The following is a 23,178-nucleotide window of genomic DNA, read 5'->3' on the forward strand; positions in this document are numbered from 1 at the left end:
GACCTGCACGGGCCGAATTTTTCGGCCCGAGCCCAATCCAGCCCGAACGTGCCTAGGCCCGGCCCGATAAGTTTTTCAAAATTCTTGGCCCAAGCCCGGCCCGGGCCCGATAAATTTTAAAAGTTTTTGGCCCGACCCCGGCCCGATAATTTTTTTAAAAAAATTAGCTCGAGCCCGAATCTTTCCCAAAATTTAGTACTAAATTTGACCTAACCCTCAGAAACATTTTCTAAACTCTGGTTCACAACCTGACGCTTGCCTCCCGAATGGTACCATTGCCTCCTAGAACTTTGCCTGTCATCGAGAGCACAAAAACTCCATTCCCTGTAACAAAAATCTAACTTAATTGATTTATAGCATAAAGTGAATATTGTTTAGCGACAGGCAAAATATTCCCACCCCTTCTTTTTATATTTTGAGTTCAGTGAAGGTCAAGGTCAGAGCTCAATTTACCGCATAATGCCTGCAATCCTCTATAGTGAAAGTGGAGCCGCTAAGCAACACAAACTGTAAATATATATTGCATTCTTTATAACATTTTTCACGGACATACTTCTTCAACGTTTGGCTTTATTCCAATTATCGTTTAACGAAAGTCAATAATTATTAAAGAATTGCAATTGATCGGCCCCAGTCCGGCCCGACCTGAAGAGAAATCAGTGTCGGCCAGCCCAAGCCCGGCCCGGCCCAAAGAAATAAGTGTCGGCCCGCCCAAGCCCGGCCCGGCCCAAAGAAATGACAGAGTCGGCCCGCCCAAGCCCGTGCAGGTCTTTACAACGTACAAGTAATCAAAATGTATGGGGATCTTATCTGTAACATCTGTAATAACGTTGGGAAACATAATCCAAAGTGTATGTTTGTCACCATGGGACAGTCCATAAGAAAACCATGATGAACTGAATTTCTATGTCAATATAGTGTGTTAACCCATTAATACATGAAGTTTCCTACAGATAATTTTTGTGTACAGCTTATTATTTTATGCTGTTAAACGAATTCTACATGAAATTTTGATTGCATTCGGTGTCACGCGACACTCGAAAAATCGAATCATATGTACGGGAAATGCTTCAGTAATATATTTTACAAATATTTTTATAATAAAAAAATATTTTATTATTTATACAAAATTAACACTTGGTTACTTAGGTTAACAATTTTAGTTATTGACTATTGCCCTCTAAACTCAAAGTTGCCAGCAATATGCACTAACAGATTAAAGTCATGATTCGTAATAATGACAGTGCCCAACACGTCGACATCCAGTAATATGAGGAACACTGTATGTCCATTATCTTCATTTACACACGCATGCTCACCATCGCTGATGCGCATGCTCGCTTCGAATTCTTCCCTTCCAGACCCATTTGCTGCGCTCTGCTCTGATTCGGTTCGATATATTTTAGTTGCCACCTAGCACAAGTAAGTTAGTGTTTTCTGAACTATTGTTTTCATTACATACTTACACATGCTATATTTATACCCATCACGGGTAAACGCTCCTAAAGCGACCCTGCACACAGTATTGGAACTTCTTCCTTAAGAAATAAAGGTAGGTAGTAGTGCATTTCCTTATGACAAAAGTTAATACGGTATCTCATGAATGTAAATATATCTCTCTAAACTAGGCCTGCACGTACCGTTCATGCAATATAGATTTATGATCTACCACTTCTGATAATAATGTCTTCTAATGACATATGTCCTGGCGAGATTCTTTCTTCTATTGCACGATCTTTAGATTTTAAGTTAGTGTGTTCTATTCCATTTGTAAATAGCTTGTTCAAATATGTTCCAGGTATTAAGAATCACGAAATTCAAATGGCGGAACAGCGATCACTCGAATCTTCTATGAATATGACCAAGGTAACATAAAAATAAAATCGTCGGATGACACTGGAGACCTGAATCGGGAAATCCATAACAATATAATACAATTAATTTAATATCATCAGTATAGTAATGTTACTAAAAATGAGAATAAGCAGTTCTAATTCAACTAGAAGTTACAATAACTCAATCTCAAACTGCACTGAAACAAACTATTGTAACAGTAAAAATTCTGCTGCTTTTTATGCATTTCTCAAATCGAATACAAAACATCTAAGAGGAAAATATTCTGTGTATCCTTTTAAAACTATTGGATAGAATCTCTTCATTTTTAATAAGCACGGAAGCTAATGCCCTTATAACACATGATAGCAATACATGTAAACAACAAAACTAATCGGTTTTCATTCCGAATCACTTCCCGGAGTATGGTTATTGAATATCTGAACATACTGTACATAGTGATATGTGGGAACACCAACAGTCAAAATATGTCACTTCAATCAAAATCAACATAGTTTCCTTAATCAAACTATCACATCAAATATCAAATATTTGAGTTGAGTTGATTTTAGTTTAACGTTCTTTTCAGCAGCGAGGTTATATTAGACATGGACCTACTGATTTTAACATGGAATCCGAACATGAGCTTCCGTCGGGAATCGAACTCGGATCTCCTACGTCAAAGGTACGTATGCTAACCTTAGCCACGAAGGGGCACATCAATTATTTCTAATAAAAGTATAATTATCAGCAAACTGATTGCATGTTTCTTTATGCCATCATACACCCCTCTCATATGAGTTCGGCGATTTGCAATGAATCTGCATGTCTTGTAAAAAATTTTATCTTAATACTTGCAACTACTAGTACTACTGCAGCTAAAGCCACTGCTATTATTGAGGTTCTTGAGATTGGCTTACACGTGATTTATGTATAGCAAGAGAGTATACGCACATTTTTCTATCATTCAAATTTTTTAACACCTGGAGCCGACATTTAAGTGATCGTTTTTTGTGATAAATTGCCAATCCACTGAAAATTAGATAACCAATACTTTTTCTTTTTTTCTTAAAAATTCTTATACCTTGTGGTCACCCACCTCATTTGATGGATACGCATTTACATTTAAATCTATTCAGTTTGAATGCTCTTAAGGTTGAATAGTTTACCACTACATCATAAATGGTGGCGGACGAAATTTGATTGCAAATTTATTTTTAAATATTACATATGCGTATCATTACCTACAGAATATTGTGTCCATGAAACTCTTTTTCACTATATCACATGTTCAATATGGCCCTCACTTTGCCGATCAACCTGTCCAAGCCGGGTGCGCAAGTATCAAACCACTCTATGGCACATTGTTTCGGGGGTACGTCGGCACACAATTGAACTACTCGATCTCGCATTTCCATAATTTTTGCTGGCTTGAATGGGGAAAGCTTTCCCTTTAAATAGCCTCACAGAAAAAAGTCGCACGGATTTAAATCTCGGCTGAAAGGCGGCCTAAAGAAATCTACAATGTGTCAGGTTGGATATCGATAGGAAATCACACGATCACCAAATACAAGTACAGTAATGTAATACGGCCAGAGCTAGAGATCATTGTGTAGCATTCTTTGAATTGAACATCGAGGACTGTTAATTTAGTGTGAAGCACGCTATGAAGACTTTACTAAGCTAAGTGTCACGCGAACTCGAAGAGCCTCAATGTTTTCTCAGGTCCGAACTGGAGCAACACGAAGTCATCTATCTTCGTTTCCGTTGCCATCTTCCTTAAACATACGGTACAAACGAAGGATAATGTTTCTTGCTGGAGTCCATCAAGTTTTGAAATGAGTTCGAAATTTCCGTTGAGTACTACTATTGCTTCTCGTTCCTGCGTAAATTACTGACTGACGGATGAATATACTTACTTAACCACACTTAGCGATGGCCGCCAACTGTATTTCCAAGAATTATAGAACGCTCTTGTGCATTGTTAAGCGCCGACTACAGCTTTTTTTTTTTAATCTAAATTTCAAACGTTAACAACTGTTCGTGCGCCACCCTGTAGAATTTACGGTTAGATGTACCGTTTACTGTATTGAAAAAGACGTTTAGTTTGAACTATGGTAACGTAACAAATTCGTTCTTTTGTAGCGAACATGGAAAGAAATGCACTCTTCTTACGGAGATGGAACGTGAGCAGGACAGAGGTGATTTTTAAAAGAACCTTTCTAAATTCTGTTTACCAAATGCCATCTAGGGATTTTGATGGGACTAATCAAGTTACATAAATATCACGAAAATTAATTTACGGTGGTGTGATGCTTACTTAAAAATAAAACATCCCAGTTATAGAACCAAAAATTTCTAGGATGAGTGCCAAATCTGACACAAATCTTCATTTCGTTCTTGCATTACCTTACAATTCTACGGACTAACGTTTTTTGTTTGTCAGTTTTCGGATGACCAGAATTCGTATTATTCTATTAAGACTTGATAAATGTGATACAATACTATTTTCCAAAATGTAATAACTTGGCCATGCTGGCCAAATTAAGGTATAGAATTAAAATTTTCAAACCAGTGTTTCGGCGCTGTTCTCTATTCCGGCCTTTATCCATTGTCACAGCCCCGATTTTTCTATGACACTATAACTGAGATCGTCACGTTTGGATTAGTCCATCCACAGCTGTGGAATAGTTGTTTTCCGATGTTTCAAACAGGATAGCCATTTTTAAAATAGTTTGAAATTCAAAGCTGATATTATGAGTGATTATGTCAGCTCTACAAATATTTTCATATGAACATCTCTCCCATTCACCACAGATTTGCATAGTCAGTACCACGGAGAGTTTGACTTCCATTTCATTGTTATATATATATATATATATATATATATATATATATATATATATATATATATATATATATATATATATATATATATATATATATATATATATATATAAACCTAGTCATGTTTTGCTTTCTTTATATATAATTAAATTTCAAAATTCAGAATGCAAAAATGCTATACAAATATAAAGAACTTTGATAGCTTAGTGTAGCATTATACATATTTCACGACCTGTTGTTACTGCTGGAACATATTAACAATCATTCTTAAACAGAAATGATAATATAATTGTTACGCTAAACCTTGACAACATAACAATATCATTACTATGATATTCCGCATGTTGTTCAACAGTTACTAATCATTCTAAATTTCCAGGATACAAAAATCTGAATAATATTAGCTAAATTATGAAGTGCTTCAATTAAAAGTTTAAATTTGTTTCAGTCACTCTGCACATATATATCTGGAAAGAGTGATTAGCATAAAGGGCGAAACATTACGATTATTTGTAAGTACTATCTTCTTTTACTTACTAAATGTTTTATATATATATCTTTTATTAGAATTGAATGAACGTACGGAAAAAGTTAAAATACGTGCAGGTTCTGTCTTCCAAAGACACATGGAAACAAAGATAAAATCTCTAAGAATTCTATTTTTTGCCTTTAGTTATGTTACAGCCTGAGCTGCTTTACATGTACCTTCGGTTTTCTTAAAATGGATTTTTCTTTTCAGTAAATTTATTTTAACTATCTTTCTGAAGTTTACGTGGTAACAGCTGCTGTTGATAAGCTGTATTCCGTGGGAGGTGAAGTAAAATTTTGAGAGAAGTTTCAACATTGTTTCGTTTATGCTCAAAAGAGTTTCAATACGGCGAGCGCAGACCACGAAAAGAAGTATTCATAAATTCGTAGAATGCTCATTCTACATGCTGTCTTCCTTTCGCAAGATTCAGAATCGTTATTTTACTGGTATAAACGGTTCTGGTATAGAATAGTGTATACGAGGTGGCTCGGTGCTAGTGCTCTCACCCCTGGTGCGGGAGTCCCTGGTTCAATTCCAGCTTCTGTCAAGTGGGCTTATTACCTCTCGGAGTTCTTCCGTTTCCCCCCACTTTCATCATTCCACCATTATCATTCATCTCATTATCCCTTAACATCGGTGATTAATTGTGGATGTTGAACTCATAATAATTATAATCAACGAAGTGTGATAATTAAAATTCCCGAATTGGTTGCAAAAAGAAATTTTGTTTACACACTTTCTTATTTTTAAAGTAATTCCCTTGTGAAGTATGACTATGCCATTGCCAAAAACAAAACCCGGAACTCGTTTAGTGGAACGCTGCACAGTACTTTTGTCGCAGCGCGCTAGATTCTGGGATGCCGTCAAATCTATGTCCTTTAAAAGCAACTGTAATTTTAGGAACAGCCAAACTTCGCCTAGTGCCACAGAGAAATACAGTAGTTGGTGAAGTTTCGACGTGGATTTTTCGGTCAGCAGCTCGTCAACACTTAATCTTGCACCAGATTTCTGTCATTCGTTTCCACCAACAGCTTAACATACACACTTGTTATTTTCTCTGATACTTCGTAAATAAGAGTCAACTGGTCTGTGATCCCTTCGAACGCATGTCCAAACATGTCGAATGGGTGCATGGCTCACCACCGTAATTTTATGCCACGCACATTCTGGAAATTCACACCTTACATATACCAGGATGGGTCAAAATAGGTAACAAATTTAAGTCCTCCACCATTAACTGTGGAATAGATTGATCCGAGCAAGACCGAGTATATACGCTGTCGGAACCTATTCAACTATTTTTGTCACTCCAATAGACGTATGTAGCTTTATGCGATATCGAAGTACGTGCTGAATAAAGTGGGGCGTGAGAAGTAAGTAATTAAGTTTGTTAATATGTTATTATTTAATTGGTTCACAGAAGCTCAACATCAACAATTATTTTGATCTTTCGCCCCAGATTAAGTTTACTGAGAAAAGACTGGCTGAAAAGAAAACCAGTACGGCAACTCTCCGAATGATAAAGCAACTTCTACGGATTTAAACTATCACAATGCATCGGCAGGAAAAGTTTTCGAAAGTAAAATCCCAACCGCCTTCTGATCTGACTCAGTTTTTGATATTTATGAACTCATGACAATTCAATTAACTCTTCCAAAAGTTGACCTTCACAGAAGAATGCAGAAGCTTTATGATTACACAAAGGAGTGCCAGTAAAACATATGTACTCGAAAATGAAGCAACAAAACGTGTTCTTTTTTCACGTCAATATTTTAATAAGACAAGTTATAGAACTAAGCATACATACTCTGTGGACAGGGTTTTCTAGAGATTTCTACTTCTTTTTCTTAACGCATTCTATTTATTCAGTAATATATATAGTGAACGTTCCAATTTTACTCTCAGTTCAAATTAGACCAGGAACACGATAAAATCTAATTGTAAAATTTACTTCTTTAAACTGCGATCAGCACACAGCAAATTGGGTATCATAATAATAGATAAATAAATTAAACTACTAAATTACAAAAAACACATTCTATTAATAATACTTTTTTTTAAGCTACAAGCTGTATTTACAATCACAAATAGTAAAAATGCACAATATTTCATAAGCTTTTGGTTCAGTCAAGTAGTTCAAGATTGTTCAACTTTTCCCAGCTGTAGAATCCTGCTTTTACTTGTCTCCCACCGAAGAATCGTCCATTTAAATCGACGACAGCTGAAAAGTTAATAGAATATTGTAGAATTTGGAACAATTATAGGTTAACGCTTTTCGAATTATTATCTATCAAAGAATTAATGTCATCTATCGTTTCACACACTGACCTTCATTGAAGTATTCGGAACGTTTTTGGTACATGAAAACAGACCAGAGTTACGTAAAAGTCTAAGAGAGACTACCTACAGGTGTGTCCAGTCTTCATTCCATTTCAGCGTCATAGCTTGAAAGCATTTGAATGAAATTCCTACAGTTCGAAAAAAGGAAGTGTTCGAGTTATACATATAAACACGTTATCTGATATCAAGTGCCTTATTGGTTTAAAAAATTAAAATGTTATCGAGCTCTTACCTCAGATTAAACATTGACAGGAATTGAGGAGCAGACTGATTAGCGGGAGATGTCACTAGCGTGTGTCGCTCCTGTCTACCGTTAACTCGTGGCATCTTCCGCCAACCAAATGAAACTTGAACACCACTTCTTTCGAACAGTAGGCGTTTCATTAAAATAAAAGAAGCTATTTTCAAGCGTCAACACTTTAAAATCGTATGAAGTCTTTAGAGACACCCTGTACATTTGTTGAGAATAGGTAAGGCGTCATATTTTATTTATAGCGTTTAACACAAGCTGTCACATGCATATATGAATACCTCTATTTTAGGAAGAGAATAAGCTACAAAGCAACAAATTACGAAGAGAAAATGGAAAGAAACAAGTGAACCGAAGATTCTCCTTAAATCACATCATCTCTAGCCTTGAATTTAATAGGAGAAATCAACAAACGAAAAGTGCGGGATTGACTTGTAAATGTAACCTGCGTCTTTGGTTTATCGTGCCTGTGTGTTAATCACTACGCTAGCCAGTCCGCTCCGTATGGACAGCTACACACCTCGGACTCTTTGAGGTTGATATTCATACTTCCAGAATACATGAAATCACACACATAAATCACTATACGTCACTATCGTGTTTGGACAACCCTATATTAATGAACATCTATGCCGCTTGAACTCGATATAGTATGAGAAAATCTGTTATATATACTCGATATGGTATATTATATATATATAAATAACAGATTTTCTCATACTATATCGAGTTTAAGCGGCATTAATATAGAGTTAATGAACATATTAACCTATATACAAAACCTGAAATTATTTGTAGAAATGTATTCACTGAAAAATCGAAGTGAAAAAGTCTTGAATTGAGCCAGGGATCGAGGATGTGAGGAAAACAGCAATTTCAAGTGTGTACAAGGGATAAATAATACCCGGCTTTTTCTTCCCTTTAGATATGTGGTACTACAATATATTACTGATTTTTAGTTAAGCAATTTTGAAAGGTATGATATTTATACTAGAATCGAGGAACATGTTACCATGACGTGTTCTGTCGGCTCAGATTCGATTGCATTTTCATGACGCAAGTCCTTGCAAGTATACTCATAACGCGCTCGTTTAAATTACATAGATCGTGAGCGTAATAACAGGGAAGTGGTACACTGATCTGAAAAAAACAGGAAAAACTTGGGAGCAATTAGACAATGAAGTCAAAATTTATTATGTACGAGGCCTGTCTAAAAAGTATCCGACCTTAATTTTTTCCACGCAAAGTAGTGATTCTCAGGCGGCGCCACCGTGCACGGTGGAAGGAAGAACCTTAATGCGCATGCTTGAATTTTTTCACCGCGTTCGCGTGTGCCAGTCGTGAGCTGGTGGTCGCGAAGTGAGGTTCTGTTGGTAGTGTTCGTCGGATTTAGTGTTTCTCGCAAGATGACTGAACGAATTGAGCAAAGATACTGCATCAAATTCTGTCAAAGGCTGGGTGATTCTCAAAGCCAAACAATTCGTAAGATTCAGCAGGTGTTTGGAGAAGATGCGATGGGTGTAACACAAATTAAACAATGGTTCAACCGATTCAAAGATGGCCGCACATCAGTCGAGAGTGAGCAGCGTAGCGGCAGGCCCCAAACTGCTCGGAATGCAGCTGTTGTTGAGCGGGTGCGAAATTTGGTGATGGCAGATCGCCGTTTGACAGTGCGGGAGATTGCAGAAGATGTTGGAGTGAGTAAAGATTCTGCACATGCAATTTTGGGTGACGATTTGAACATGAAACGAGTGGCTGCTAAATTTGTACCCAAGTTGTTGTCTCAGGAACAAAAAGACACCCGTTTGACGTTGCACAGGACCTTCTGGACACCACCAACACTGATCCTGGGTATCTGAATTCCGTGATAACTGGAGATGAGTCATGGGTGTACGGGTACGACCCAGAAACAAAACAACAATCGTCTCAATGGAAGCATCCCGATTCTCCAAGGCCGAAGAAAGCGCGGCAGGTGCGAAGCAAAATCAAGGTGTTGCTGACTGTTTTCTTCGATGCCCGTGGAATTGTGCATCACAAGTACGAACCGGAAGGACAAACAGTGACAAGGGAGTACTATCAAGATGTTCTCAGGCCACTCCGTGACGCAGTCCGGCGCAAAAGACCAGACATGTGGACAGCGAAGAACTGGCACGTCCATCATGACAACGCCCCAGCACATTCATCCCAATTGATCCACACGTTCTTAGCCAAACATGGAATTACAACCGTTTGCCAACCTCCCTACTCTCCAGACCTGGCTCCTTGTGACTTCTGGTTGTTTCCAAAATTGAAGACGCCTCTGAAGGGATCCCGTTTTGAGAGTAGAGAAGACATAATGCGGAACACGACGACGGAGCTGAACGACATTCCAAAAGAAGACTTCCAGCGGTGTTTCCAGCAGTGAAAGGATCGGTGGGCTAAGTGTGTGGAAGCACAAGGGGCCTACTTTGAAGGGGATTAGGGTCCCAAATCTGTCAGGTATTCGCAACTATTTTTCTGGCCAAAGGTCGGATACTTTTTAGACAGCCCTCGTATATTACAGATTTCCGAGCAGTTGCATGAAAAATTATTTTTCACTGAAGAGCATCTGAGCGATAAAAAGAACGTTACTGAATGCGAATCAATCCCTTAAGCTGATATATTGGAAACTTATTTCGTAAGCTAACAAGGCATGAAGTTCAGGGATGTCTTTAACTATGACCACATTTTTGTAAGAGGCAGATTTTGATATATTATTTTGCAGAATATCACAATAACACCACAGCCAGGATTGTCACTTTGTGATGGTGTGTTACGGTTGCTGAAAATGAGCTTCAATACAGGTATACGGTGTCCTGTTTTTATTTATTTTTTCTTTCAATAATAATTTCTGTAAATCACGGAAATCAATCACAATCTCTTTCCTTCCTTGTAGAATGATCTAGACTTTTTCCTAAATCAATACAGCTAATTGTATTCGTTCTTTTGTAGCAAGTGACCACTATCCATTTCATAAAGACAGGCTCCTGACTTCGCGGTGATGCCCTGACGTTCATTCAAAACTTATATTGCATTGTCGTACCTCGTTGGAATTGTTGGAATGTTGTCTCTTCAATGCTAAAGACATAAAAATTTTCCTTATACTGTGTAGTGAGAAAAGATAGAAAGTAATGAAAAAGTGCGTATTTTATAGTACTTTTTTGCTAAATCAATGTTTATAGGACTATATCTCGGAAACGAGATCACGTGAAATAATTTCCTGTACACGATATGTAGGTGCATCCATTAACTTTAAGTTGTGAAAAGTTCAATTTTCATCACTTGATAGTTTTTGTGTAGTTAAAATAAATTTACGTAGTAGGTAGAGAAACGTACAAAACACAGTTCGAAAATTTGGAACTCTAGTGTTCCAAATATTTGAAACTTTTAACAAAAAGGGTTTAGTTGGTAGAGTATTTATTTATTTATTTATTTAAAGTTTATTCCAACATATTCTGCGCGTTAAGTGGAGAGCCATGTTGCAGCCCAGTCTTTAAATTCCCCGCGCTTATATAAAGAAACAGCATACAGTAACTGGAAGTGTGGCAACGGTGTGCTGTGTTGTCGCGTTCAGAAAGCTTGCAGCGCGAAGCCTACTTCATAAGAATGTAATAGGAAAAAATATTTAAGATCTCATAATCTTTCACAACATCTTAATAATAACAATGCATGTACGTATCTCAATGTAATCGAAATAAAAGTTTGAAGTTACACATCCAAAACTCATCTCTTAATCTATTTAACTCATTCACTTTTGTCTCTTGTTGACTCATCACAGCTCCTGCTATCTTCCTGGACACTTATTAACAATGACTCCGTTTCTACCTCAAGATCTATCAGTATGCATACTTTTCAGTCTACAAACATAAAGGGAAAAAAGAAAATTAGCCTTTGCAATCACGCGTTCACCCAAGTTGTTCTGCGATGAATTCTCCTGCCGAATGTAATAGAAAATCCTGGGTCCTTTGTTTTCTTCCAACAAAAGAAAACTATGCAATGTGTAGATTGCGAGGGCTGTTTTTGCGTCTAATCAGGTCGCACTGATTACGTTTTCAACACTTCTCTTAGGTTCGTAGGCGTCAAAAGCTTACGCACTCACATCATATGTGTTCTTTTGAGTGAGATGGGCGAATGTACATTTTTCCTGAGTGTTTCTCGTGCTTGTTTATTGGAAGAAAAAAAAATGGATATTCCTTCTACGAGCGTCGGGTATTACAGAAGGAAGTGGCAAAAGTTTGAGCAATAATGAAATTGCAGAACTGATGAATGACTCCGAATCAGACGGTTATGAGTTAGATAGCAATGAATAGTAATGACATTGATTATTCTGTGCTCAGTGGCGTATCCGGAAGTAACAAGATAGTAAGTAACTCTGTTTCAAGTGAACCTGAGGTTGCGCCGGGAAAGGAAAAAGCGAGTCGTTCCTATTTGAAGGCAGATTTTGATGTAATTTGGGGCGATAAAATTTCCTCCAAAAATGCATAACCCTTGTTTAGGGGTGTCCTGGGAATTAATCAAAATGCTGGGCTATCTACAGAGTATTCCCCACATAAAGTATTTCAGCTGTTTTTGCTGATGAAGTTTTATAGTTTTTTTTTTTTTTTTTTAAGTTGAGTTGATTTTAACGTCCCGTACAAAAGCGAAGCTATATGAAACATGGACCTACTGATTAACGTATAATCCAAACCACATGAGCTCCCAGCGGGAATAGTAGAAAAAGAAATGAATCAATATGCAAAGCAGCAGATTGAAAAACAGAAAAATTACTATTGAAAAATAGAAAAATTACTAAAACAAAAATCTTTGTTTTCTAAGTTAAAACATGTTACTTCAATTGAAAACAGTAAAATTTTTAGACATGTGCTTTGTACGGAAGCCAGTTTTACGCGATTTTCACGAATCAACTACGCAAGAGCTATCAGTATGTCTGTCAAATGGTGGAAGAAGCTGTTTTTACTGCTGTTTGACTTATCGCATGTTAATGCTCACATACTCTACAGGAAGAAAGAGGAAACATATCGCACTTCGAACTTTTTATGACAAAGTAGTAGAAAAACTGCTGTACTCAGGAGGCATTGAAGTATAGGGACTATCCCAGTCTTCAGCCGGTTTAGCAAGGCTGGTAGCAAGGGGCAATTACCCATCCACTGCTCCCCCATTATCCGCAAATCGTAATAGAGTAGGACAAAGGAGATGCAAAGTGCGTAGCATCCGCAAGGTGAAAGGATATATGAAGTTGGACTGATACATGATCTATGAAGTTGGATTTTGCGTGGGAAATTGCTTCGAAATGTACAACACTAAAGAGAAGTACTTTGACTTCTAGATCTGGAAACAGATTTTGTGTGAAGTGTAAACTCAATATTACATATCAACTAAGATTGTATCATATCATAAACTTTGTGAGCGTATGTTCCTGTCAACATCATGGCGCGTCCTCAGGTTGCGGATCGAGGAGAAGGCCTCTTGATATATAGGTTGGCTGCGAATATACTGAATAAGCAGTCGCGGACAGACGACTAGGGGTAATCCTCCAGCTTGGGGATTTGGGTGAGACTAACAACCTCATCCTGTTATTTAAAAAAAAAAACACTTGTTCAGAAACATTCACAAAAGCCTCGGACAAATACTGATAACTTGGCATCACCTCAGCAAAAGAAAATTATTCGGAACATGGAACATGAGATTCGGAACATGGAATATTAGAAGTTTTTATAGGGCAGGTGCGTTAAAATCCGTAACGAGTGAGTTAGAGAAATAAAGGATGGACCTCGTAGGAGTTCAGGAAGTTAGGTGGGAAGGAAATGGATCTGTTAATTCCGGTACTTTTACGTTCTTTTACGGGGAAGGAAATAAAAACCACCAATTAGGAACAGGGTTTTTCGTTCACAAACGAATATAACCAGCAGCTAAACGGGTTGAATTTGTTACTGATAGACTTTCTTTTATTACTCTTAAGGGTCGATGGTGTGATATTATTGTTTTAAATGTACATGCCCCAACAGAAGATAAGGATGATATAAAAGACAGGTTTTACGAAGAAGTGGAACGGATATTTGACCAACTCCCGCGATCCCATATGAAAATGCTATTAGGAGATTTCAATGCGAAGGTAGGACGAGAGGATATTTTCAAACTGATTATAGGGAACGAAAGTCTGCATAAGGAAAAAAATGACAACGGTGTTAGACTCGTGAACTTTGCAACATCCAAAAAATTAACCGTGAAGAGTACAAAATTCCCACATCGCGACGTTCATAAATACACATGGACCTCACCAGACCGAAAAACACATAATCAAATTGATCACGTTTTAGTAGATAGAAGAAGGCAATCTAGCATAATTGATTTCCAGTCGTTTAGAGGGGCTGATTGTGACACTGATCACTACCTGGTAGGAGCAATAGTAAGAGAGAGGTTATCGTTGAATAAAAGAAATATTCAATGTCCGAAAACGGAGAGATTTAATCTAAAGAAACTAGATGAGAGCCAGGTAAGAGAGGAATACAAAATTGAAGTTTCGAATAGATTCTCGGCTTTAGAAGATTCGGAGTGCACTAGTGTTGAGAACACTTGGATTGAAATTAGAGATAGTATTAAAAATTTCAGCAAAAGAAAAATTGGGACACGCGGAAATACATAGAAACAAACCATGGTTCGACCAGGAATGCATTAAACTAGCAGAGAAGAGAAAACAGGCAAAATTACGTTGGCTACAAAATCCGAATGAAATAACTGCACAAAATTTCGTAGACATCAGGCGGGAAACTTCTAAAACTTTTAGATCAAAGAAACGCGATTTTTTGAAAGCTAAAATTAAGGAACTTGAAGATAATAAAAATAAAAACATTCGAGACATGTATAAGGGGATCAACGAATTTAAGAAAGGCTATCAACCTCGTGCTTATATACTAAAAAAAAAAAAAAGCTGACGGAACAGTTCTCACTGATGCGGATAGCATCTTAAATAGATGGAAAGATTTCTTTGACGATTTGCTGAACACGCAGCTAAAAACTAATGTGCGTGGAGAAAAGGAGATAAACACCGCAGAACCGTATATTCCAGAACCTAACCGAATATAAAAAGAAACCGCTATAAAGAAATTAAAGAAACACAAATCTCCGGATGTAGACGAAATTCCGGCTGAGTTAATTTTAGCTGGAGGCGAAAAATTGTGGAATAAGATACACAAACTAATTCTCCTTATCTGGAACAAGGAAGAATTGCCACACGAGTGGAAAGAATCAATCATTGTCCCAATTCACAAGAAAGGCGACAAAACTGACTGTAATAATTATCGAGGCATTTCTCTTCTGTCAACATTCTATAAAATCCTTTCAAATATTCTATTAGCAAGATTGACCCCATACGCAGATGAAATTATTGGAGATTATCAGTGGGGATTTAGACGAAATCGATCAACTATCGACCAACTATTTACCATTCGCCAAATACTCGAAATGAAGTGGGAATGCAATACCCCGATACATCGACTATTTATTGATTTTAGAAAGGCTTACGACTCGGTTAGGAGAGAAACATTATACAACGTCCTTACAGAACTTGGAATACCGAGAAAGCTAATTAGATTAATTAACATATGTTTAAATGAATCCCAAAGTAAAGTCCGGGTAGGAAAAATTTGCCCACGAGCTTTCACGTCGAAAATGGCCTGAAACAAGGAGATGCGTTGTCGCTATTATTATTCAACTTTGTCCTGGAATACGCTATAAGGAAAATTAAAGATAGCAATCAGGGCCTAGAGTTGAACGGTATTCACCAGGTTATGGCATATGCTGATGATGTAAATTTAATAGGAAATGACGGAAGAATAGAAAGAAATGCAGAGGTCAACGCTTACAGGGACATGGGTTTAGAAGTAAATCAAAGAAAACTAAATACATGGAAATGCGTCGGAACCGTAATACAGCAAATTATAGATGCGTTAAAATATTAAATAATACTTTTGATAAAGTGGATACTTTCAAATATCTAGAATCAATATTAACAGACGAAAATCATATTCACGAAGAAATTAAATGTCGACTAAAAGCCGGGAACTCATGTTATTATTCAGTTCAAAATCACTTGTTGTCGCGAATTCTGTCTAGGAATTTGAAGCTTCAAATATATAAAACGATAATCATGCTTGTTGTTCTATATGGTTGCGAAACATGGTAGCTTACTCTGAAAGAAGAACATAGACTGAAAGTATTTGAGAACAAGATCCTGAGACGAGTATTCGGATCCAAGAGGAACGGGAACGGGGAATGGCGGAAACTTCATAACGAGGAACTACATAATTTATACGGTTTACAAAACATTGTTAGGGGCATCAAGTCTAGGAGGCTTAGGTGGGCAGGTCATGTAGCTAGAATGGAAGAAAGTAGAAACGCTTTCAAAGTCTTGACTGGAAGACCAATCGGAAAACGACCATTAGGAAGACCTAGGCGCAGACGGGAGGACAATATTAAGATGGATCTCACAGAGATAGAAATACAAAGTAGAAACTGGATCCAGTTGACTAAGGATAGAAGTCAGTAGAGAGTTTTTGTGAACGCGGCATTGAACCTCCGGGTTCCATATGCCATAGAGTTAGTTAGTTAGCAAGTGTATTTTGAACTGCGTGCAGTAAGTGAAAAAACTGACAAAAAGCAACGAATTTTTGAGGACCATCACATGCAAATCTAGAAAAGGTAATTAGTTTGTTTTCTTAATTTTAAACAATTGGTACGTTTACTGTACATTTTGTTAATTTCTAAGAAATTGATTAAAAATCTGTGGAGATATGTAATTTTAAAAATACCTCTAAAAAATGCCGGACAATGTACGTGACAAATTTAAATATCCGTCGAGCTAAGAGTTGCACGTCAGGAAAATGTGGCAACGTAGCATTCCGTATAAACTGCGATAGCGAAGGGCGCATAGCAGAGAAAATCATAATGTCATATTTGTCATTGTTTATCTTTCAAAACAAATCAAAACAGTTTGTTGAAAAAGTTATTTTAAGATTTTTTTTTTTTCAGATTGATGATACACTGCAGCAATTCAGAGATAATGGTGTCTCACTTTTGGCTGAATAACAAGAAAATTACTAAGTGTTGAATAATGAAATTTTCAGAACTTGCAGGTAATAGATGCACCTACATACCGTGCAGAGCAAATTATTTCACGTGATCTCGTTTCCGAGATATAGTCCTATAAGCATTAATCTACCAATAAAGTACGATAAATATACGCACTTTTTCATTAATTTCTATTTTTTTTTTACTACACACTACAAATAAAATTTTTATGTCGTAAGTATTGAAAGGAGAACATTCCAACAATTCTAACGAGGTACGACAATGCAATAAAAATTTTGAGTGAACGTCACGGTAGCACCGCGAAGTCAGGGGCCTATTTTTATGAAATGGATAGTAGATAAAAATGACCTTGCATCCCGTCCTCACAGTGTGGATAGTGTATGACATCACAGTTGAGTATTGCATCGTTTTGATAATCCCAATTTTTGTTAGCCAAGTTACCCTGTGATGTGGTTCCAACAATCATCAATTCGTGGAAATGGAAAGAATTCAAAACTTTCAAATTGAATTTACTGTTGTTCTAGAATCCAGTCGCGAACATTGTCTTGAGTCAATAGTCATACCGTAACAAACAGTGACCAGTATTTGTCGCTGAGATAAAGTTATACCATCTTTGCTCCATTTTTTTAATTAGAGGTGTCGTTTTGGAGTTACTAGAGAGTCCAGGTCAATGTAATTCGAGAAGTCAACCTGGGCCAGGTGACATGCATGCTCTTGCTTATACTTAGGCTTAAATGTCATTGCGGGTGTTACGAATCAGCTTGACGATGCAGAAAACTAAGGATTGACATAAATATAGTTCATTTTGGATATTTCACTCTCCCCCCCCCCTCATGTCTACAGGGGCTGTACTTAGGCTATAAACGGCATCGAGAGGGTCACTATTCATCTCAGCGACACGAAAAACTATGAATTTGACCCTAATATCGGCTATTTTTGATTATTTTACGTCACCCTTTTAGAGCTACTAGGTGTGTCTTACTCCCTACTTTCAAATCGTAAATCATATGTGCACCAAGTGTGGAAAATTGATCCAGGCGTTCCACAGTTATGCTGAAACATACACACATACGTAAACATCATGCTCCACCTGTACCTTTGGTCCACGGTGGCTCAGTGGTAGAGCGCTCACCTCTGGTGCATGGGGTACCTCGTTCGATCCCAGCTCGCGCCAAGTAACTTTGTGGTGGACAAGTCACCTGATGCCATCAAAGCAGTCCCTTTTGCTTTGCAGGTTTGGCCTATTGAAAAGAGCACTTGCATCTCGTTCCTGTACATCAACGAAACCTTTTACAATGAAGTTACAGCGTATGACTATTCCCAAGACACATGATGCCCACATCGAGGGCAACCAATGGTAGTCCTAAGCTAGGTGAGAGATCAAAACTGGACACATATAGACAGATCAACCTTTTGTATTCAAGGTACTGAACGTGCTGTGACCAGGAGACTGAAGGGGTCCGTCCAAGACTTCTATGATGCTTTAGGGCACCATTACAACGGATGCAGTAAGGAAAGGTTAGTTTTCATACATCCTATCCCCAATAAAATCTCTTCTGCTTATGTCATAACAATGCTGTCAATGAAAATTCGCCATTTAGCATTCGCTTGTACTGAACTACAAAATTCCAAAGCGAGAGGTGAGTACCTTTTGAGTTTATTGAACTATCATAACTAACTCTTTACCTTTTATCGCTGATTCTATTCTCTTGAACTCCACGAATATTCTTACAGCTTCATCTGGCGCAGCGTTGGGCATTTCAAAAATTAAAACTTTTACTACATCGCCATATTTGGTGTTACATTCGTCCTTCACTTCGGGTTCCAACTCCTCATCCACCTCCCCTGGTCCAACCATATTCTGAAGAAAGAAATAAAAGAAAAAAAGCATCCAGTTTCTTTAGTTCATATCTTTCAGAAACAAGGCAAAGCATACACATAAAGAAATATACATTTGTCAGCCGGAAAATTCTTGGTAAGATTTTAAAAAGAAAACTGTGCTGTGGAACATATTGCACGTCAAAAGTATCATCTTGTACCAGAAGAGAATGAAGAATAAAATATTGATTTAATTCTTGCAGTACTTCTCTTTCCTAGATTTTCGGTTAGTCTAGGATACAAGAACCTACTTCCACTTTTCTCCTACAGAATCTTTATCCTGCTCATAAAGTTAATTGTTTGCATAGATCACTTTCTTTATCCAATTTCTTGTAGTACTATGTCTAAGTTCGTTGTTTTCCCCATGGTGAATAAATGTATTATAGACCTTCTTATACCATTTTTACTGAATGTGAACGAAATTTTGTGAGTGAAATTAAAGAATAAAAAATTTAAAATGATCAACAATTTTATGTAAATATTTCTGTAAGAGTTTTCCTCAACAGTTTCATTCACTTACGTTGTGGCTTTATTCACCAGCTTAAGTCACTTACATGAAGATGGAATCACTTGACATATTCTGCATTTTTGGCGGAAGGATCCAAAAATTGGAGTAACGCCTTTTCTTAAACTGGCAGCTTACATACTAAAATACCTACGTTTTACGAAAGAACTGGTGTTTTAACAATTCTTCTGTATATGCTAACAATGTGAGAGTCCTGTGGACACTGCTGCCCTGTCGCGACAAAACGCTGTAACTTTGGCGGAGCAGTTTTGAGAAAAACAGCCGTAAAGTCGTCACAGACCGGCTAATTTCCTACTTGCATCGAAATTCTCTTTGGTATATTTTCAAAAGTATTTGACTCAACTCAATGCTGGGCCTGGTGAACATAAATATCGGTATATAAATAAATATCGCGGGAAATTCAAAAATGCTTATAGCGACAAAACAATGTAACTCAAGTTACAGCGTTTTGTCGCGACACGGCAGACTGAGAGTCGTTCTTAGGTCCCGCTTCTTCTTTTCTTTATTTAACTTATGCTCCACTTTAAACTTTTATGATAAAATTAAATAATAATTTATGATATAATACATTGTTCAGTGCGTAACAACCATTAGAATACACTAAAACTTAAATAGTTTTACAGTTAACACTAACACATTATATGTTTTCGCTGCACTACTTGAAAACAGTTTTTCGTTGTAAACCAGTTTTGAATCCTCGCAATAAAAGTGCACAACATGCTTATAAAGTAATTCTATCTGTCATGTGAGTGGCTTGCCATGGGGAACAAGGTCATAATGTAATTTGGCGAAACAATTCAGGGTATGTCCATCGTAACTCACGTTACGTAATGACGTGTGTTTTTCCCTAATGACAATTTTTTCCCCCTACATTCAGAGGCTGTGATTTTTCAGTACATTTTCTTTTGTCCTGGCATAGTTGTGTGCATGAAATTACTATGTACGAAAGGAACACGTATAATTTAACTATGGTAAAAATATGAAATTTTTATTTACATTTTATGACTACTTATTTTAATGGAATATACACAGAGTCGGGTAACACACGTGACATTTGTCAACCACCTTTTATTATTAAGTATAAGCAACATACATCTATAATAACTTGAAATATGCACAGTTTAATTAAGTTGAACATTGAACTTTATTTTAAGAAAAGGCTTCATATTAATGTATCAGTTATGTGAAATTTTACTTGGGATACCGACATAGAAAAAAATAAGACCTATTAATAATAAATAAAGCTTGTATAGTATAATCAACATTAAAACTTAGTAGATGAAAGTTAACCTACGGAAAAATAAGAAAATAGTAATTCCTTGAAAAAACTTCATACAATTTTATTTTTATCAAAAGAACAACTTAACTAAAAATTATAACGATATTTTTTCCGTGAATTTTTGTCCCTATTTCCGTGGACATGCCCTTCAGGTAAAGCAATACAAGTCCAATCACCAGACTTCAAGTTTTCACTGATCTTTTAATAATCCTCATTATTTACTTCTGGCCTACAAACTAATGGATTCTACTGGAAATCGAATCCACTCACTAAATTATACTAATAATATTATGCAGACAATCACACATTTTAACGGTAACACATCTAATATCCATCTAATACAGTTAATATACTTGATGAAAACAGTTCTATATTATGCTGAGTGAAACGAAAAAAAGTACTGAATGTACCATATAATATACATAATAATTAATTAGATTAGATTAGAGAAAGATAATTAATTATTAACACATTAACGTATAAATTTTAACGAACTAATTTATATGAAAGAAGAAATATTGTTACCTGTGAGGTGCGTCATGGAGTTATAATTTTCTGCTGTATTTCACAAATCTCACTATTTGCTTCATCCAGCAGACCTATTTCTCTGGATTACTCTTTGAAATGCCACATACACATGTTATTCCATTTAAAGGAAAAAAGATGCATTTTGCATTTCAAGTCTAAATTAACAAGATTAACGTGCTCTTTCTCTTCTGAGAATACATGAATTGTTCATAGAAAACTTTAATGTGAAAGAATGGTAGCCGCTAATATTCCTTCACTCGTGCCGCCTCGCTGGTCTAGCAGCTAGAGTGCGCCCTTTTGGCGCACGCAGTATCGGGTCCGATTCCCGGTGGGAAAGCCTTAAATTTCAACGCATTACGGTAGTTTGGAGTCCACCGTAATCTGTAAGTTCACATCTCATATAGCCTTGGGGCTGAAAGGGGACAATAAATGCAAATTCAACCAACTAATTCTTTTTGAAACAACAACAGTTTCCAGAGAAATAGGCCTGCTGGATAAAGCTAACAATGAGGTTTGCGAAATATTGTTCACGACGCATCACACATATAACAATATTTGCTTTTATAAATATAATCACTATTGTTTATTTTGCTGTTTTGGTAATATCGCCATGATATAGGAGTTATTAAGCAAATGTTTATATTGATGATTGTTGTTTAATAGGTTACTATAGATACAGCTGCAAGCGTAAGCTATTAATTTATTGAAAGGATATTATTACTCAATGATAACAAGTTATGCATAACGAATTGCGGCTTCTGTAAACGGTTATAATTTTGTTTTAGTATATATATATATATATATATATATATAAATGGTCCACCGTATCTAGTATAAGATCATTTCAAATCTCTTTCTGCTACTTACCCGTAGGAGAACAACTTTGGATGGATTCTTCATCATTTCCGTGATACTTGGTTCTGGTTTTGGCGGAGGCGCTGGTGAAGTTGCCAGAGGTGGCGGTGGCATGATATCCTTTTCACTTATAATTCTTCCACCACGTTTACTTGTCTTCTCAACCTGAAGAGCCATCGAAATTCCTTGTTCTTGTTTTCCGAGACCTTGGCCTTCCTATAAGACAGAAAGAAAAATTAATACAGATTACAGTCTCCAAATGAAAAGTACTTGCATAATGGTTTAGAAGCCAAGATTACTGAAGGTTGTAAATAGACAGTCAGCTTTCAATGCTTTGAACGGTTCGTCGTTGGAGTATAGAGCGGAAAGAAAATCCCTGAGAGGAAGAGAGAACCGATTATGTAAAACCCTAAGAGGAAGAGAGAACCGATTATGTAAAACCCTGAGAGGAAGAGAGAACCGATTATGTATCAAATCAAATGATCAGAAAAATCGAGAAAAGTCTACAAGAATTTTGGGAAGTTTCCTTTGATCAATTAAGTTTTGGGGTGAAGAATTTCGTCAGGAGTATAACAGAAAGCTCACGAGAAATAGAAAGAAAGAAACTGCAATGGCACATTTTAGTTACATGGGAGGTAAAACATCCACATTTAGACAATATCAACAGACACAAATTTACATACCTCAGCTCCTTAGAATAATTTCATTTTAGAAGGACACGGCAACTGGATGTTTGGGACGTAGGCTTCACACTTTCCTTGTGTATAGATGCTGTCCAGTGCTCTCACCCCACAGGCGACTTAGAATGTAGCCAAACTCAGTGTAGAGCTTAATATGCAAAATCCTGAAGGTTGGCGAATTCCCTCAGTTAATATTTTTGTACGAAAATTCCCTCCACTAATAATTTACGGGGGAAGTGAATAAAGTGATACTACTGCCAGAAGTTTGCAAATCATTTGCAGTAATTGATATGCAATTAACATGTATATACGTATGTATTTATATCTAATTAATATTAAGGTGTGCCATTAAGTGTCGGACATAAGGCGTTATCCTTAATCTTATTCTTTGTTGCTATGCTTTAGAGGCAATCTTGCTGATTATGTATGTGTCCACGTGATGGACTTTTATTTGTTTACGTAATTTTTTACGTGCGAAAATTCAACAATAGATCCTAACACTACACAAAAAGAAAGGAAATAATGCTC

General features: G+C 36.8%; 1 protein-coding gene across 1 annotated transcript in view; it reads right to left on the reverse strand.

Moving 5' to 3' along the window:
* Positions 1-7,231: 7,231 nt before the first annotated feature.
* Spf45 (splicing factor 45) overlaps positions 7,232-23,178 on the reverse strand; it is a 66,630-nt gene continuing 50,683 nt past the window's right edge. Inside the window, exons 9-11 of the mRNA XM_081743121.1 lie at positions 21,983-22,186; positions 18,591-18,765; positions 7,232-7,430 (exon numbers count right to left, since the gene is read on the reverse strand). Of these exons, the coding sequence (XP_081599247.1) occupies positions 7,333-7,430; positions 18,591-18,765; positions 21,983-22,186 (477 nt within the window). The 3' untranslated portion in view covers positions 7,232-7,332. The remainder of the gene's footprint in view (positions 7,431-18,590; positions 18,766-21,982; positions 22,187-23,178) is intronic.

This window comes from Thermobia domestica, chromosome 16, assembly GCF_964235325.1.
Source record: "Thermobia domestica chromosome 16, izTheDome1.hap1.1, whole genome shotgun sequence".
Lineage (NCBI taxonomy): Eukaryota > Metazoa > Arthropoda > Insecta > Zygentoma > Lepismatidae > Thermobia > Thermobia domestica.